Source organism: Conger conger, chromosome 13 (genome assembly GCF_963514075.1).
Source record: "Conger conger chromosome 13, fConCon1.1, whole genome shotgun sequence".
NCBI lineage: Eukaryota > Metazoa > Chordata > Actinopteri > Anguilliformes > Congridae > Conger > Conger conger.
Genome location: NC_083772.1, coordinates 27069066 through 27086811, shown reverse-complemented (window position 1 = coordinate 27086811; position 17746 = coordinate 27069066). Strand labels below are relative to the sequence as shown.

Genomic DNA, 17746 nt, shown 5'->3' with positions numbered 1-17746 from the left:
ACTAGCACTTCAGCGATTCTGTCGCTTCTGCCCGCAGCCTCCTTTCCGACAGTTTAAATTTAAAAAGCAGTGACATTCTTTTTCCCCTTTTTTTCAGAGCTGAAAGAGAAGGTGAAATCCTTGCATGTCAATCTCCAGGACAGCCAGTCTGCGAAAGAACATATGGAAACCCTGCTCCTGTGAGTCCACACGAACGCACATACGCGGCACGACACGCGGGCCTAGCGCTCCAAACGTCCGTACACAAACACACTCGCACGCGCTCTCGCTTACACGCTTGCTCTTATGTGAACCTCGCATCCGCGTGGAATGCAGTCTGAGACGCGAGAGACAGTCGGCCATTTGGCCTGAGTTTCGGCGTTTGTCACAGAGCCAGCAAATTCATGCTGACATTTAAGCTGCTGCTCCGCAGGTCTTGTGGAATTCCAAATATGGAATCTTCAGAATCCTTTGAGTTTTGTAAGACAGTGATACCCAACCTCACCTTTGAGCTATAGGGAAGTACAGCGTCACCGAACTGAGTCACAGGGACACACGCCATCACCATGTGAACGGCAGGGAAACCCAGCCTCTCCCAAGCGGGCCAAAGCAATACCTATTCTCATCCAAGCCAACTTCAGTGGTATAATGCTTCTTGCATGTATCCAATTACTGTTAATAATTGCATAACCATTGTGTAAATAAAACAAAAATAGATGGTGTGCAGATGTGTTTTTTCTAGCTTTTCCACTCTCGTTGGATTTGCTACTGAATAAGTATGAGGAAATATTGGAGTTCATGCCACCTTGTCATAGTTGACAAATTACATAAAACACACTTGAAGACATTGACTGTTGGAGCTGGCTTCATATGTCTTTAAAGCTAAATTACACAAACGCTTTGACTGAAACAGTATAGCGCTCCAAATTCGTATTTATTCTTATTTTTCATGGCAGTTGTTAGTTACATCACTGAGACACAAGCTGTTGGAAGTTTAAATAACTTGGTGGAGATATGCCAGAAGTTTTGAATGTTAAACTGCCAAACTGAGACAAACTGCTGGTAATTTTCAGATGGTGAGAGTTTAAACACTGCTCTGTGTAAATATTCATTATTACAGATAAATCTGTGTGTGGGGGAGAGAAACAGAGAAAGAATATGTTCAGTTCGTAATTCACCAAAGTGATTTTATTAACTACTTCCCACTTAAAATCTTTGGAAAACTGACAAGTTTTTTTAGAAGTGTAAACATAATAATTATAATAAATTATATATAATTCATGTATGTGTGATTGGTGAGCTCTGAGCTGTCAGAGTCTGATTGGCTGTGCCATAGTGCTGGGATATGTGAAGTGACAGGGCTGCCGTGGCAACCTGTCAGAAAATGGCCGCCTGTCTCTCTGATGTGAGTGATGCGGTGGGCGTCCTGTAGTTGCGTGCCTTCATACCCTCCTCTATCACCTGACGCACGTTCATGAAGAGCCCTGACCTGAATAAACTCTGACGCTCCCTGCATGTTAAAAAGATGAGAAAATCCCTCAATAAAACATGCGTCTCTCCGCATGCCAGAAAAATAAAGACGGGGAGAGGTGACAGGGGGCATGCGTTGTGTCTGTACACGCTAAGGAGGCTAGCTGGGTGAACTGCGTGTCCTGGAACTGAGGACCAAGGCCTCAGAACGACGCCTGTGTGTTTGAGAGTACTGTTCCACTGTGTCTTGGGTACATTCTGGCACTTCACAAATTGGGTTTATTTTTTATTGTCAGTGTAGAATCATAATCCTCATAAAAGGTCAGGTTTATGTACCAGGCTGATTGGCCTTGTTAAGGATTGGACTTCTTTTTACCGTAAGTAATAAATGCAAGGAGCAGGTAATAAAACCTTTGTGCCAAAGCTTTATTATTCAGCAATGATGGGATTTACAGTGTTAGCATTTGTGCCACAGTGCTGCTCTCACAGCTGGGTCATAAGCTCATATAAAACAGCACAGATGTTCTGATAACTAAAATCAAAGAACCAAAAACTGTTATACATGGGATGATGGATTACAAAGGTCTGTAGAGCTGTACATCTCTTCAATAAATTGAGTATCTGTAGCATCAGTCTCCCATCCGTGTTGTATTGGCTGGGTAGCCTGCTTGTGTCTGTGGAAACCCAGACATATTTGAGAAGTGAGCCTTGCAGAAAAATCGCATTTGGAAAATTGTCAGAGATTAGGAAAAACAATCATCAGGATGTGTGCTGTTTTTTCACCGGCTGTGCTGTTTTTTCACCGGCTGTGTTCCACCCTGTGTGTCACTATCTTCCCTGTGTGTCACTATCTTCCCTGTGTGACACTATCTTCAGTTATGCGGCACCATTTGGGACACTGACTCGGGCAGGATTTCATTTGAGACGGGCGCATCACTGAACTAAGAGCCTTTTAGCCGGGAACAGCCCCCCACAAAAACATAGTTTTAAGGTCAGAGGTCATCAGACTCGTTGCCATTGGATGGTTTGTGGTTCGTGGAGCGGTGCTGAGAGAGATGAACTGCGCATGGTGCCATATTGTTCATGATGGATGTTGCTGTCGGCCAGCCGTCGTTACTGATTCTGGGCATGCTCCCAGAGCTGCTGCAGCAGCTTTAGCTCCTCTGTTTCTGAGCACCTTTCTCTAACCACCTTTCTCTTACCACCTTTCTCTAACCACCTTTCACTAACCACCTTTCTCATACCACCTTTCTCTTACCACCTTTCTCATACCACCTTTCACTAACCACCTTTCTCTAACCACCTTCCTCATACCACCTTTCACTACCCACCTTTCTCTAACCACCTTCCTCATACCACCTTTCACTACCCACCTTTCTCTTAACACTTTTCTCATACCACCTTTCTCTTACCACATGTCTCTTACCACCCGAGGCGGAACGGAGGTGAGGCCGCAGTCATGGGCGAGCGGGCGTGTTTTTGAAGTGCGGAGGGTAAACAAGGCGTGAGATGCCACCCCGCCAGGCCTGCGAGGAATGCTGTGACAGCGGCACAGTCAAGGCTCACACACACACACACACACACACACACACACACGCGCACACACACACACACACACACACACACACACACACACACACACATACCCCGCCAGTCCGTATGTGCACCAGTACAGATACAAATCTGTCTAAAGTATCTTAGTCTTATATTTAGACTAATAATAGTATTTCTAGTACATTTTTGCTAAAAAAAAAAAAAAGTCAAATATTGACAATGAGGTGAGAATTTTTTTTTTATTTCAAGATTTGCCAATGGGATAAGAAAATTTTACATTTCAAGGAAACAGTGAAAACAAGCTAATATTTTCTACTTGAGATAAAAAAAAAGATTTTACATTTCATAACAAGGATTTTTTTGCAATGAGTGGCTGGCGGTCTGCACTGGACTCCTGCTCCATTTGTTCCCCATTACTAAAGTGCCCCCATTATTACCACAGCGCAAGGGGGAGAGTGAGACAGTATGCTTTGTAATCACAGTTTTTGGTTTATTTCATTTTGGTTCTGTCTGCCTTTTATTATCACACTTATCAGCTGCATATCAAATATTAATCATATGCAACTTTCAAAGTACAGTGCATGACATCATCTAATCAGATTTGAAAGTCATCCCTGGATCTCAGGCACTAACTCTCTGCTATCATGAAGACATCGTGTAGAGAGGTTTCTACTCTCATGTCACGTAATCATCAAACACAAACATGACCTCTGTTCCCAGCATACCGCAGGAGGGACTTCTGCTTGTCTCACTTCCGGAGGAAATTGCGGTTGGTCGAACGATGGAATGGCGTATTCTGCTCCATGAATGCTGGAAGCTGGAGGTGTTTCTGTAGGAGGAATGGTTTATGAAGCGTGGATAATGGTTTCTGAAAATTAATAATACTAATATTTTCTAAAATGTATCTAAAGCAAGGGGCATTTCCATTTAGGGAATTCATGCTGACTTCTCTTACTTACTTAATTAGCCCACTTATTTATGTGATTTGTCAATTTAGCTACATTTATTGATAAGCCCATGATATCTCTTCTTGTGCCCCAAGACAAAATGTGGTCAGCTGAGTGAACCAGTGTTCATGCATAGCTAATCAGCTGAGTGACCAGAGTAAACTGTGGAAGCAAAAATCCACATACACACCAGCCCTACCTTAAACCTTTGTGTACTGTGTACCCACTAGGGGTGTAACAGTATAAGATATGTCACAATATAATCTGTCTCTCTCTGTCTGCTCTCTCTCTCTCCCTCTTTCTCCCTCCCTCTCCCCCTCCCTCTCCCTCTCTCCTTCCCTCTCCCTCTCCCTCTCCTCTCTAGATATGTGACATTAGCAAACTCACAAATCATTATTTCCTACTGGCCATGTAAAACTGGGACCTAGAGAGAAATTGGACCTGCAGTTCAACCTTTTCACTGCTAATATCTTGCTAGGTTGTTCTCATAAATCTGCCAAATTAGGAGTTTCCTTCCTCAATGTGCCTCCATTGGGCAGGGTGATTAATTATACATGGGATGTTTTGGCACTTGGTGAGAGGGGAAGAGGGAAGGAAAGAGATGGTGACAGAAAGAGGGAATGAATATATAAATTGCCTTTTTTTGTAGGTGTTCATTGCTCTTAAATAACAGCATTATGCTGCTTTAATTAATTTTATATTAATAAAAGAGGGGAGTGAAAAAGAAAAAGAGCAAAGAAGATACAAAATTTAAATGGAGGAGCAGAGAGAGAGAGATTGTGAAGAATAAACAGATAAAAGATGGAGTTCGCCTTCTCCGTGTCTAAGCGCAGTGTGGTGCTAGCCATTAGAGTGCTGTTCGTGGACGGCTGCCACAGAGAGCCCTGTCAGAGTGCTAACAGCGGCTAGCGCTGGGCTCCCAGGTCTGCCTGACCTGACAGCTGCACGGCGGCTCCTGGCAGCCGCGCCTGTCCCCTGCGCCCTGGCTCACACCGGAGCCTCGCTCCGGCAAAAGGTTATCTCAACCTGCCATCGGAAACAAGTGTGTCGATGAGCCCCCCGCAGCCTGTCTCAGGAACACTCTCTCCGTCTGAGGATGTAAAACCCGGCTCTGCTACTCATTTAGCTCCCGCCAGCATCTCTCATTCACCCACTCCCCTCTTCATTTTACCTGCTCAGCCACGGGCTCTCGTGCTCTCAGAAATTAAGGTACATCTTGTTCTTTAAGGAGCTTGTTTCCCAAATGTCCCCTGAAAGGTACAATTATGTTCTTTGGGTAATAATTAGTACCTTTTACAAGCACAGAGGGTACAAAATAATGATTAAAAAGGATACAGTTGTATGTCCCCGTAGGGTAACACTCCAGTGACAAGCATTGTATCTGTGTAGGTAATTTTTTTAAACCTTTATTTCTGGGAGTGTGATTGTTAAGGGTTGGGGTAGGGATGGTAAGCAATACCAGTCACGCAGCACCCTCCACACTTGACCTGCCCTTGGGAGGTTGAGAGAGAGACATAGGGTGTGCGTGTGAGAGAGGGGGAAAGAGAGGAACACAGAAAGTGCAGCAGTTGGTGGTTTTGAAACACTGGGCTCTCTCAGCAGAGCGGTGGAGCGACAGGGGGGGGGGGGGGGGGGATGGAATCCTCCGGCTGAACAGCCGCCCAGACTGAGCCCAGACATGCACATGCGTGGCCCCGTTCGGATCCTGATAGCGTGTGGCAGGAAGGTCACTCCGTGAGCCAGCCTGCATAGCCTGAAAGAGGATTTGTCTGCGTGTGTGTGTGTGCGTGTGTGTGTGTGAGGGGGTAGAGAGGGGGGTCTGGCTTGTTTGCGTTCCAGTCCTGTGCCTTGCAGGGGGTTGTGTGTGCATGTGTATTGGCAGTGGTGGTACCGGGGGGGGTGTCTGGTAATGAATTTGCATGACACACAACCTCTGACTTTACAGTACAAGGAGACCTATGTGGCCTATCAGAGTTGAGTTTTATTACTAAATGATCTCTGCAGCTGTGCTACAGGGAGTACTACACACATGCAAGCACACACACACACACGCACCCCTGCGTCTGTAGAAAAATGCACATACATGCAATCATACACAGACACGCCCAAACACATACATGCATACACACATACACAAATGCACAAACACGCACACGAATACACACGTACTCTCGCTCACACACGCAGACAATGATTTGTGTCTCCCTTATCAATGGCATTCAGTGTTGTAATATATTTAATGGAATAGCCCTTGTCACAGAAACATTATTAGAGTGCTTACGGTGCATCATCACCGAGTTGTTTTAACGCTTTCCAGCTGCGGGAACGAAGCATTGTTCTTAGGAGCGTTTCCCATTAGGAGCGTTTGTCATCAGGAGCGCCCTTAGCCGGAATGCTTGTCATCAGGAGATTTTCATGTGAGGAGAGCTTTTGTTGAGTATTTCTCATTCGGCCCATTTGTCATAAGGAATGTTTGCTATTAGGCATGCTTGTTATTAGGACCATTGGCTGCTTGGTCTGTCATTAAGAGCATCTGTTGTTTGGTGTTCTGGGCATCGGGTATGGTTGTCATTAGCAACATTGGTTGTTAGGAGCGCTTGTAATTAGGGGTATTTGTAATTTGGTGCGTTTTGTCAGAGGGGTTTTCTTTCATTAGTAGTGATTGTTTTGGGGTTTCACATTATGAGCAGTTGTCATGTAGAGCTTTCATTGCTCTTTTTTCAGTTGGAGCATTATTCATTAGGAGGATTTATTTGGAATGTCTGTCCTGGCTGGAGCATTTATTGTTTTGAGCGTTCCGTAGCAGAGTTTTTTTTTCAGGAATTTTCAATGAGACTGTTTGTCATTAGGAACATTTTTCATTTGGAATGTTTGTTGTTATGACTGTTTCCTACACAAGAGGCACTACTTCAGTAGTACTTATCATCGGGAGCATCATTAGAAGCAATGGATTTGTCAAAATTAATTTCAGTTGTTCAGGACTGTCATAAAGAGAATATGTCATAAGGAATATTTCCTGTAAGGAGTGTTTGTTGCGAGGATAATTTGTCCTAATGAGTGTTTGTCCACAGCAGTGTATGTTGCAGTGGCCACTGATTGTCCTCTGTCTGTTCGCATGTCTGAAGGAACAATTAGCTGCTGATGGGACAATATGCTGTTTCTAATAAAACACCTTGCTGCTTTTCAGGAACAAGGCGAAGGAAACAGAGGAGCTTCATTTCAGGCAGATTCAATTCGAGAAGGAGCAAAGAGCAAGGTAATATATCCCGACACTTGACAGAAAAAGTATTTTTTTGACATAATTGTGTCTTGGAAAAGACATGTTGCGGTGAAAATATTTTCTAAATATTATTTATTTTATTCTTATTGAATGGATTTTGAAGTGTAAGTTTCAGCATAGTAGATTGTATGGTTTTTGACATTAAGACCAGAGACTCATGTCTCCTTCGTAAATAAATAAGGTGCATAAAGTGTATGGACATGGCTGATATTGATATTGTTGATGGGGCCGGCTAGGTTCCCAGTTATCCCAGTGACCTTGAAAACATCTGTAGACAACATTCTCCTAGTTAGCATAGTCCTTCACATGTTTGAAAAACGAATGCAGCGGTTCCCGGTTCTGGACCGTCCTAATGAGGGTTCCCTCTCCGTGTTCCCTCGTGCTGTTCTCACATCCGCTCCCGAACGCACTGCGAACCTGACAGGGCTGGAGTTTTTCGTGTCCTCGGAGGCTGTGTGAAAAGACTTAAATAACTTCGGGAAGCCGAGAAAGAATACGAGCAGACAAAGGGGCGTTAGAAGCGGGGTTAGCGCCACCGCAGACGCGCTTAATGGATCGCTCTCACACGCACGCCACATTTCCACCGCCGTCAGCATCGCACTCCTCTCTCAGCGCCGCCCGTGTTTGAAGAGGACTTTGACAGATATTATAAAAATATTACATTCCCTAATGCGCTAGCAGCCTCTCATCACGTGCTCAGAGGGGCACATGGTAACACTTTGCAGTAAGTGCCTGTGATTTCGGGACAATTCCGTTTGATTTTCAAATCTCTTTCGGCAGTGACGGCTGACGCTTTTCATGCAATTTTCAACAATCTGCAAGACAGACTTTGCGGTATCTTTTGTGAGGATCTGGGGGTTTTTTTCTCCAAAGAGACTTCCTGAAAGTATTGCTCTGACTACATTATGATTTCAGTTTTATTTGCAGCCACAAGTTTCCATCTGACTCAGTGCTTTCAAAACTTTTGAAAATCATCCAAGCCATATCTTATGTTGTGCATTTAAAAGTCAAGATAAAGAATATGGGATATAGATAGCAGAATTGATGGTAAATGCATCAGTTCTTTATATTTGAGTGGTCCCTCCCTTTAATCAAATTCAACTATTGCTTCTGGTAACCAGCTGAGTCCAGACACTATCCTAACCAGCTGGTCTGGATTCAGCTGGTTACCAGAAGGCTCATGTTCTAGGATAGTATTCAGTAATTCCTTATTGCAGAATTTACCAAGCTGTGTACCATGCTGTAGACATTGCACAAAACTGGCGAAATTATGCAGACATGAAACACCAACTAAGTAACAAACAACACAAGCCGTAATGAAGATGTACTGATTATTGAAATGCTTGAGTTGGTTTTATTGGCTTGGTTATCTGTGTAAAAAGGCACTCTGTTCCTCACAGACACACAGCTTCCCACTGGCTGATAGATATCAGGTGCAGACTGAGTTGTTCACAGGGTTTCTGTTATGGCAACAAGGACTTTCTCACCATTTCATGGAGTTCCCAGGGCGAGATGCTGGGGGTATTTGGGCATTTAGGCACTGCTTCATGAACGTATCTCCGGGAAGTGCTCAGGTTCCTTTTCAAACAAAGGAAAGAAACCACAGTTTGAAGCTGGAAGTTGTAGCTGGAATACTTTGTTTGTGTGTAACCTTTCCAAAGAGCTATCAGGATGTTTAATCATGTGCACTTACACCATACTGTTTCACCAATAAGAATGGAAAGACGTACAGTCATGTGTAGTTATGAGAGGTGTGTGCAAACCCGCGTAGTGTAATTGCCATATTTTCATGATATGAGGTGCGTGCGTGCCCTTGTGTGTGTGTGTGTGTGTGTGTGTGTGTGTATCCAGATGAATTGTGGACATGTTGCCCCATGCAGGCTGTCTGAAGACCTGGGCGAGAAAGAGAAGACATTGTTGTCGTGCCAGCAGAGGTGCCAGTCGCTGCAGAAAGAGCTGCTGAATGGGCAGCGGCAGGAAGAGGAAGTGACACAGCAGCGTGTGCAGGTGGAGAGTGAGAACACAGCTCTGAGGATATCCCTGCAGCGAGCCCGGGAGGAAATCAGCACTCTGACAGAACAGAGGTCATTGTTATATTCACCTGCCCGCTCTCACCTCTTTTCCTGCCATTTCCCACCTGAATAGTCTCTCTTCTTTTCCCGTAAATCACTCACTCCTTAATTTGCACCGGTTGCCACATAGTTACGAGTTGATCTGTTCACATTAGCTGTTTACCAGGCGATGTACCCTATTTACTTGACTATTAACTTTTAAGTCTCACTTGGTCAATTTTGCCTGACTAATTTGCACTGTTTGCCTGTCAGCTTTTACCTGATTTTCCCAGCTTTGTGCCTGTTTTATACTCCCCGGTTTCATTCATTGTTCTAATGTGAAACCCTGTCTATATTGCCTCTCTATTCTAACTTGCAGACATCTGTATTCTCCCCTTTTTCCTGTCAACTATCAGCAGTGCACCTGCCTATACTCAAGATGTTGCCATCCTCATTTGTTCACCCTTTTTGTCAGTTTGCATCTGCATACCTATGTTTGCACCTGTTTTTATTCTGAGCGCCTAGCTATTATCATACATTTAGGCATTTAGCAGTCAGCACCTGCCTCTTGTGACCTATTCACTTGTCTGTTGTTGACCTATCTATTCTTCAGCTGTCTATTATCACATACAGTGCCCTCTATAATGTTTGGGACAAAGACCCATCATTTATTTATTTGCCTCTGTACTTGTCAGATTTTAATAAAGGGCATTTTTGTACATTTTGGTTTTACCATGTAGAAATTACAGCAGTGTTTATACATAGTTCCCGCTATTTCAGGGACACAGCAATGTTATGAAAATAGTCGTGTTTAGTATTTTGTTGCATATCCTTTGCATGCCATGACTTCTTGATGTCTGTGACCTACCAACATCATCAGAGCCTGGATATCTCATTTTCAGGTTGTCCTACAAGCGATACTAAAACTCTATGCATTTGAATGGATCTCTATGGGAATTGGGTAATAAATTCAATTATGCCGATACAGTATGGAACACATTTGTTGGCTAAATGGCTTTAAGTCATCAAGGGTCCAAGGTATCAAATTAGCCTCAAACCACCATGCTGCTGCCAGATATGCAGTAGATACAAAAATAGTAGTTTCTCCTGAATATATTTTGACATGGTGAAACCAAAATGTATAAACATGGCCTTTATTAAAATATGGCAATGTGCACTTTAACAACATGTGACTTTTCTTCATTACAAATCTCAAATTGTGGAGTACAGAGGCAAATAAATAAATGATGGGTTTTTGACCCAAAATTATGGACAGCACTGTGTTTGCCCATGCAAAGCGAGGCCCAGACTAGTCCAGCTAAGGTTTCATGTCTATGTGACCGTACCCTTACCTCTGATCTCAGGCAGTTTTGGGAGTTTTTTTATTAATAAATCAATAGTTTGCTGCCAGGTAAAATATGTAGATATCAACATAGATATTTAAACTCCTTTCACCAAGAAGATGAGGATGATCTCTTTCACTGGTTTGGAGAAGTTTTCATGTATTTGACTTGAGGTGCAATTTTGTAATCTAAAACCTCAATTAAATTTGCTGATCGAGGTTGCAGGAAACATTAGAATTGGGTTTAATTTTAATTATAATTATAGACAATCACAGTGACCAAAGATTCTGGTACACCCTGAATATATGTAATATTATTTTCTTCTGTTTCAAAGCACATTTTGAAAGCAGAGATGGTTGTATAAGATATCAGGACCTGGGCCTTAGGGTTGGGGGTGGAAGTTGCAAAGTCAATAAGGATTATGTCTTTTTTTCTCGGGGGATTAAAAAAAAAGCATTACGTTTGAAACGCGACACCGTCTGCGGCTCTGTCTGTACAACTGTGGTTTGGGATGTGCGTGAAAGCAGGAGCTCTGTCTGATAGATTAAACCTGGGGTTGAACAGTGCTGTCTGCAATCCTGTCATTAAACCTTTGACATCTGAAAGCAGCAGGCTTACACTGTCAGGCAAACGTCTGTGACTCCTACACTGCTGCATACAGTCTTACACTGTCAGGCAAACGTCTGTGACTCCTACACTGCTGCATACAGTCTTACACTGTCAGGCAAACGTCTGTGACTCCTACCCTGCTGCATACAGTCTTACACAGTCAGGCAAACGTCTGTGACTCCTACCCTCCTGCATACAGGCTTACACTGTCTGGCAAACGTCTGTGACTCCCACCCTGCTGCATACAGTCTTACACTGTCTGGCAAACGTCTGTGACTCCCACCCTGCTGCATACAGTCTTACACTGTCAGGCAAACGTCTGTGACTCCCACCCTGCTGCATACAGTCTTACACAGTCAGGCAAACGTCTGTGACTCCTACCCTGCTGCATACAGTCTTACACTGTCTGACAAACGTCTGTGACTCCTACACTGCTGCATACAGTCTTACACAGTCAGCAACGTCTGTGACTCCTACACTGCTGCATACAGGCTTACACTGTCTGGCAACCGTCTGTGACTCCTACCCTGCTGCATACAGTCTTACACTGTCTGGCAAATGTCTGTGACTCCTACACTGCTGCATACAGGCTTACACTGTCAGGGAAACTTCTGTGACTCCTACCCTGCTGCATACAGTCTTACACTGTCAGGGAAACTTCTGTGACTCCTACACTGCTGCAAACAGGCTTACACTGTCACGCAAACATCTGTGCCTCCTACACTACTGCTGCACAGCTAGATAAATTCACTATCCTTCCACTACTAAAGAAATACAGTTTGCCCGCTCCAAAATGTCATGGTATGAACAAAATGCTGCATTGTTTAAAATGTAATTTTAGTTTTAAAAATGGGAGAATGGCTTTTCGCATTTTAATCGTAGGACAGCATTTCTATATACAAAATACCTTCAATCTCTCAGTTCAAGCAGTGTGGATTTGTAACTGATCATTTTAATAAGCAGCATTCATCCATCTGGGCCAGACATTAAAATTAGCCAGAACATTGAGCAGTTTTCTCCAAAACCATTTGGGAGAGGAACAGCTTGTTTCTCTTTGCCAATCACAACAGCAGTTTGCCATCGAACTGGGATCTTTTTCCACACACAGATCAGAGAGGCAGCACTTGGCAAAGCGTGCCGCTGAAGGTACTCACTGAATATTCTGACAGAGTGTACCCGTTTAGTGCGGCTACATGACTTAGCACGCCATGATGAGTATAGGAGGAGACGAGGCCCAGGGGGGAACATACGCGCTCCGTCTCTGGAGCGGCTGTTGGACTTTCCCCTGTCGTGCTTCGCTAATTATCACGCGTTCGCAGAGAGGGGGCTCTGACCACCGCCGTGACCTCAGACGACCCGAGAGAAGACACTGCTCCTCTCTTCGCCCCGGGTTTATTGCGGGGATAAAACAAACCCCCTTTCATGCCGTTTGCCGGAGCTCCACAATGGAGCCATTGAGGCCGCTGTCCCCAGTGGACGGGAGGTGACGTGCGGTGGTGTGGCGTGCGCTCGGACACATTGCCACCCGCCCGCCTGTCTGAACCCTGGAGAAACTGGGAGAGGACAAAAAGGAAAATAAATACTCTTGGTTGGAGACAGTGAGGAAGGGCAAAATGAGCAACAGGGTTAGTTGAGTTTTATAGTTAGTTCAGTTGAGTGGAATGTAGAGTAATAAGGTTCTGAAATTGCTTATTCAGTGACATCACATTATTACAATAGAAATGTCACCCTACAAACAAACACCAATGGGAGAATGCTGTTGCATTGAAGATAAAACTATTTTTGTAAACCGTGTTTTCTATGAGGGCTATGGGAGTTCCTGCAGTTCTGTCTGTTTAGTATGAAGCACTATGGCCACTTACATTGTGCGGTGATTCCTTACAGCTGAATGTGGATTTGTTGAAACATCCTCTGCTTACACCACGTGTACTTATCAGGGCGTGACAGAGAGAGAGCACTCCTCCAGTCCTGGCTTTCTGAAGAGCTCAGATGCTGCTCTCTGAATGACATCAGCCAGTAGAGACAGGGCTTAGCGGGCCAGACCGGGGCAGGGTCACCGGGTCACCGGAGAGGTTGAGGCGGGAGCGGGGGTTAGAGTTGGGGGCAGACGGCTCTCTGTCGTGTGAGAGGTGTCAGAGATCCGCCTGCAGTAAACAGAGCGGTCTGTCGGGGGAGAGCCTTACATGTGGCAGAATCCGATTAACTTGCAGGTTTCTTTTAAATTGTCCGGGCAGGGCTTAAGCAGAAAGTGGTTTTAATCCCCCCCCAGAGTAGACAGGGGGTGGGGTGGGATTACACCTCAGTGTGGTACATAGTGGAGCTCAGCTAGAACACTGTGTACGGTCAGACTGCAGGCACGAAGATGGCTAGGACTGGAGTCCTGCCTCAGCCACACCCAAAGCACTGCTTCTGGCCAGGAACATGCTTAGCGAACACAGTGAGACCCCCGCACACTGCGCTGAGTTACTGTGACTACAGCAATATCGCTTCTGCTCCCGAGATAGGCTTTCCTTCACTCAACCTCCTGTAAACTGCGCTAGCCCTTTAAACAGACGAGAGATTAACCTTGCCTGAACTTTCCTGCCCCGTCCGTTATGTAAGTAACAGCACAGCACCATGCGGTGCCATTCATTTCAATGTGTCCAGCACATTAGAGCCATTATCAATGGTTGCACAAAGAGCTATGGGATCCACTTTGGGATGCTAATCAGGACAGGCAGCGGGCTTAACACCATTAATCACTCAACTGCAGGATGTACAATAGCTGCGGAGCGTCGCCAGGTCTCACAGTAGCTGTGCGATGAAAGACGCGAAGAATAGATGCGCTGTCTCAGAATCGCTAAAACTGGCTAATGAGAGGACCTGAGGCAGTTTGGACAGAATGAAGGGATATCGAAGAGATAATAAAGAAGAAAATAAGAGGGGGGGTGAGGAAGGAGAGGAAGAGCTGCGGCCGTTCTGTAGCGTTCTCTGCCCTTCTCTGTCAGCGGTAGGGAGCATGCTCTGAAATACAGCAGGAGAGATATGCATACAGGGATTACTTGGAGATGAAAAAAAAACCTCTTCAGAACACTCCCTATCTCTGTGCACTCTTGCGAAGGGAGAGAAGGAAAAAAGACAAATGGAAATGCTAAAAGAGAAAAAAGGGAGAGGGTGACTGAGGGGAAAAAAATAGAAAAGCAAAGGCATGGAGAAAAGAGGGGAAAGTTTGTCTGAATGTAAAAAGCAGGGAGGGAGGGAGGGAGAGAGCAGGGGGGTGCAGAGGCGGTGTCTTGGCTCAGGTTTCTCCAGCTGTGGGAGTGCTGGAGGCCTGCGGGTGGGGGCGGCCCTCAGACAGGTGTGTGCAGGTGAAGCAGCCGTGGGTCAGAGAGGTTGTTATCATTATGTAAGAGCTGTGTTCCGCTTCTCTCAGCGTCTCACTCCTTTTTTTTTCTCCCACAAGGCCATCCCACCCCTGGGAGCAGTGGGAGGGGCTTCCTCATCACGTGGCCCCCTCCCTGGTTTCAGCCGCTGAACTTTATGGCTGTTTGTTAAAATGTTGTTTCTGTCTGACATTGTAACCTGTCAGTATTTACGCCTGACTGAGACTTTGAAGGTCAGAGCAGCGCCGAATCGTATAGTTTTGCGCAGTTCCCGTTAAAGTGGCGTGTTCCCTGGTATGTAAGATTTATATAATTTCTCCTCATATCATGCAGATGAGTTATGAAGCAACACTCCGGGAAAATAACGTGCCGAACTTCACCTGTGAGGAGGGGGAAATGTGTGCACGTGCCACTGAATATTCTCTACTGTGAGACTCGTGTGGAGATGCAGGTACAGTTAGGCTGGCTCTCAAATTCCCCATGACATCATTCTCTGCTTTCTGTCAGTTGTTTTTCTTCAGGTTTAATTGGTATTGTCATGTCTGTTACACCGGGGGAACAACAAGCTGTGTGCAACCTGATTGTTGAATTGTCTCCATCGCGATTACAGTTATTATACTTTGTTTTCCTGGTGGATCAGTTTCTCTCTTTTTAGATTCCCCCTGTGAGATCCTCTCACTATATGAATGGTGCACCGATTAGTGCAGTCAATTGACTGCTAGCAATTTAACACTGAAATGAAAGGCCAGTGTGGTCTCTGTAAGGCATATAGCAAACTCATAATTAATTTATCTGAAACAAAGTTGTCAAATACTGGCAGCCTGGGCAACAAAATGTCACAAGTCTCCAATGTTTTTTTTTTGTTTTTTATATTTGTATATTTTATTTGTATTTATTTATTTTATTTAAATGAGTATTGCTGGCTGAAATGTCTGTCAAATTCTCCATACCAAAGTACCATAGTCATGTGTAACATGAACAGTGATATTTAAATCCCTTCCTTTGTATCTGCCCACGTACTGTATGTGCTGCATGTCACAGTTCTACCAGGCCTACCAAACAGACCCCGGAAGACCACAGCAAAGGCACTGGGCCAATGTGACTAAAACTGGGAAAATACACCCAAAAGTCTTTGGGTAGAAACAACCGTTACATTGAACCAAGTCCAAAACCGCTTACTGCGAGTGAAACATCTAAGACAGCACTGACATCCCAGGATAAAGAGAGGCTCGTCTGAAAAAAACAACCAAAACATCTGGAGGATTTGTTGTTTTGGGCCTAGCCCACTGCCTGACTTATTGCTTTCAGGTTTTGTTTGTCACTGGCACGCTCCGAAAAAGACACGCCGGATTAGAGGCGTGTGCCGTGTGAGTGGCCGGGGAATTACGGAGGGAGTCTGAAAAAAAACGGCGGATTTCTGTGGATTAGGGGGGAGCGAGCGTGGTGTCGCCGTCTTTCGTGGAAAACCCTGAAAGTACCTGCACACATAGTGCACGCAAAGAACAAATATCGCCACATAACGCCCACAATCACATTTACTTTACTGTTGCGGAGATGCTGTTACGTTTGCTGTTGCTTGTTTGGTTGCTGTGTGTTTTTTGGTGGCAGAGGCTGTTCCTACCCCTGGACATGCTAGCAGCGTGAGAATATTTAGTCTCCTTACAGCCCACATTAGGGTTCAAGCCTTTAGTTATTTAAATTCTCTTTATATTTTGGTGGTACATTGTGGGCTCACGCTGCTGGGGTGATGGTGTTCCGAACAGAGAGGCTTAGTTCCCATGCGCTTTAGTGGCATCTCAGAGAACACTTGTAAATTACAGAGAGTAATTTGTAGAGTACAGAGAGTGCAAAATGTTAGCCGCTTAGCTCATGTCAGGGAGGGGCTTATACAGAGAAAAGAAGCTTGAATTTTAAATGTAGTCGTGTTAGGGACACCTGAGTGGCATGGACAGGTTCCCAAGTGGGATGCCACATGTAGATCCTCCAAATTTTCAAATTAATGCAATTAAAAAAAACCCAGCTGCATGTAGAAATAGAATTATGTACACTCAGTGAGCACTTTATTAGGTACGTATTAGACATTTTTTTGACTTATTGGTCTTATGCTGCTGTAGCCTATCCACTTTGGTTTGACGCATTGTGTGTTCAGAGAAGCTCTCCTACCACTGTTGTAATGTGTGGATATTTTCATGATTGTCAGCTTTGACCAGTCTGACCCTTCTCCACTGACCTCTCTCATTAACAAAGCATTTTTGCCTGCAGAATGTTTTTTGTTTTTCGCACCATTCTCTGCAAACTCAACTGACTGTTGTGTGTGAAAATCCCAGGAGATCAGCATTTTCTGAGATATTCAAACCACCCTGTCTGACACCAACAATCATTCCACAGTCAAAGTCACTTAAGTCACCCATTCTGACATTTGGTCTGAAAGACAGCTGAACCACTTGACCCCGTCTGCATGCTTTTATGGATTTAGTCGCTGCCACATGATTGGCTGATTAAATATTTGCATTAACAAGCTGGTGTAATGGTCTACCTAATAAAGTGCTCAGTGTGTGTATATGGAGAGGGGGGACTGTTTTACCGTAGCTAATTTGCCCTGCTCTGGGACCTCCTGGGTTGTAGCTAATCAGTTATATTTGTGGGAAGCTCTCCTCTAATGTTACAGTGTCTCTCTGCAGTGAGAAGTCTGCTCTGGCTCATCAGCACACCGCCCAGCAGCTGGCTGAAGGACTGAAGCAGAGAGAGCAGGTACCTACTCCACCGACGTACAGAAACCATCCTTAAAAATCCTTCAAAATTTGTGTTACATGAATGATGGCATTTGAGCTGCTGGTTGCAATGTTCAAACAGTACGGTGCAGCAGAGCAGAAACTCCCACATATACACATGTACGTACAGCATATGCACACACATTCTTAGCCCTGGCCCTGGGACTGACTGACTGTGCTTAAATATGTTTCATGTGCTGTGTTTAAACACTGCTGCTGCCAAGTTATAGCGAAGGAGCGGCTGGGCTCTGTTTCCCTTCCCACTTTGATCTGCTTTTTAACACTCGATGTTGATGTGTACTTCAAAGGAGGGCATGTTCCCCAATGCATAATCTCTAACATGCATTATAAACACTCATTTTGCTAATCAAATGGATTTT

At 44.7% G+C, this 17746-nt stretch overlaps 1 protein-coding gene across 1 annotated transcript in view; it reads left to right on the top strand.

The window, feature by feature from the left end:
• The window catches only part of lekr1 (leucine, glutamate and lysine rich 1), a 51722-nt gene that overhangs the window by 24468 nt on the left and 9508 nt on the right, over nucleotides 1–17746 (top strand). Inside the window, exons 6-9 of the mRNA XM_061218093.1 lie at nucleotides 98–179; nucleotides 7138–7206; nucleotides 9111–9314; nucleotides 17277–17346. Coding sequence (XP_061074077.1) covers nucleotides 98–179; nucleotides 7138–7206; nucleotides 9111–9314; nucleotides 17277–17346 — 425 coding nt within the window. The remainder of the gene's footprint in view (nucleotides 1–97; nucleotides 180–7137; nucleotides 7207–9110; nucleotides 9315–17276; nucleotides 17347–17746) is intronic.